Source organism: Pygoscelis adeliae, unplaced genomic scaffold, assembly GCF_000699105.1.
Source record: "Pygoscelis adeliae isolate BGI_AS28 unplaced genomic scaffold, ASM69910v1 Scaffold13, whole genome shotgun sequence".
Lineage (NCBI taxonomy): Eukaryota > Metazoa > Chordata > Aves > Sphenisciformes > Spheniscidae > Pygoscelis > Pygoscelis adeliae.
The window spans coordinates 1,450,880-1,451,892 of NW_008824499.1; the positions used below are offsets into that span (position 1 = coordinate 1,450,880).

Genomic DNA, 1,013 nt, shown 5'->3' on the forward strand with positions numbered 1-1,013 from the left:
ACGAAGCATCGCGCTTTCCCGGGGAGCCGCCGCCTCGGCTCCCTCATGCCGGTTAATCCCGACAGAGGGGACACTGCTCGTCTACTTACTCCAAGACCATCGCTGGGGCATGCAGACGCCCCAGCCGCCTCTCATGCAGTAGCTTTCGGATATAGCAGTTTTAGTGCTAGACAAGACTAGGAGGACGTATTTCCAGTTAGCGAGTGGGCTCTTGGCAGGTCACTTGACTTCTGGCTCATATTCTGTGTAAGTGGATACAATAAAATTAAAGAGCGAGTATAAACAAAGAAAGTTTATTTATAAAACGTCCCTGGAAGTTAATTATTCTTCGGGCTGTTACGTAAGTTTTTTAACTCCAGCTGTAGCTGTCGGATCCGTATGTCTTTCTGCGAGAGCTCGTCTTTCAGCCGCCGGATCTCGTCCTGCTGTCGGAAGAACATCCGAAGGAGCTGGAAGGGAAGGAGGGAGCTGGAGGGACCGCGCCGGCCGCTCGCCCCCCAGGCTTCGCCCTCCTGCCAGCCCCCAGAGCCACACTGGGGCCGTTTCATAACTCGGCTGCCTTTGCAACACGGCTTCATCTGTCGTGTCATGCTGCCTGCTCTCTCGGATTTAATATTTCACTCTCCGGCTCAGGGATACCCTACGCATGCAATCTGCAAACTCAGCTCCAGCAAAACAAATTCCTTCCAGGATCAAGTGCTGATGTGTCCCCAGCCACCTCCGTATGTTGTTCCCGGAGGAGGATTTTAATAAAAAAAATAATTTAGGAGCTTAACGCCGCTCCTTTTGGGTGCTCTGTGGTCAATGCGGAGCGGGATGCTTCAAGCCACAAGGAAACACAGTGCCCAGGCACTTCAGTTTGGGAGTACAAGCAGAGACCCACAGAGCGGTGGCTTCCCAAGCTGCACCCAGAAAATGTCCCTCCAGCCAGCCACCGTCCCCATGCCCTGGTCTGGAGCTGTGCTGCCCTACCTCGTTCTCTGTCCGGGGCGGCACGTTCTCCAGCAGGTCTA

At 54.1% G+C, this 1,013-nt stretch overlaps 1 protein-coding gene across 1 annotated transcript in view; it reads right to left on the minus strand.

Annotated features, from left to right (window-relative positions):
* Positions 1-317: 317 nt before the first annotated feature.
* Positions 318-1,013, minus strand: part of CORO2B (coronin, actin binding protein, 2B) — a 21,945-nt gene continuing 21,249 nt past the window's right edge. Inside the window, 2 exon segments of the mRNA XM_009321442.1 lie at positions 318-449; positions 973-1,013. The exon segment at positions 973-1,013 is cut by the window's right edge and continues 14 nt beyond it. Of these exon segments, the coding sequence (XP_009319717.1) occupies positions 318-449; positions 973-1,013 (173 nt within the window).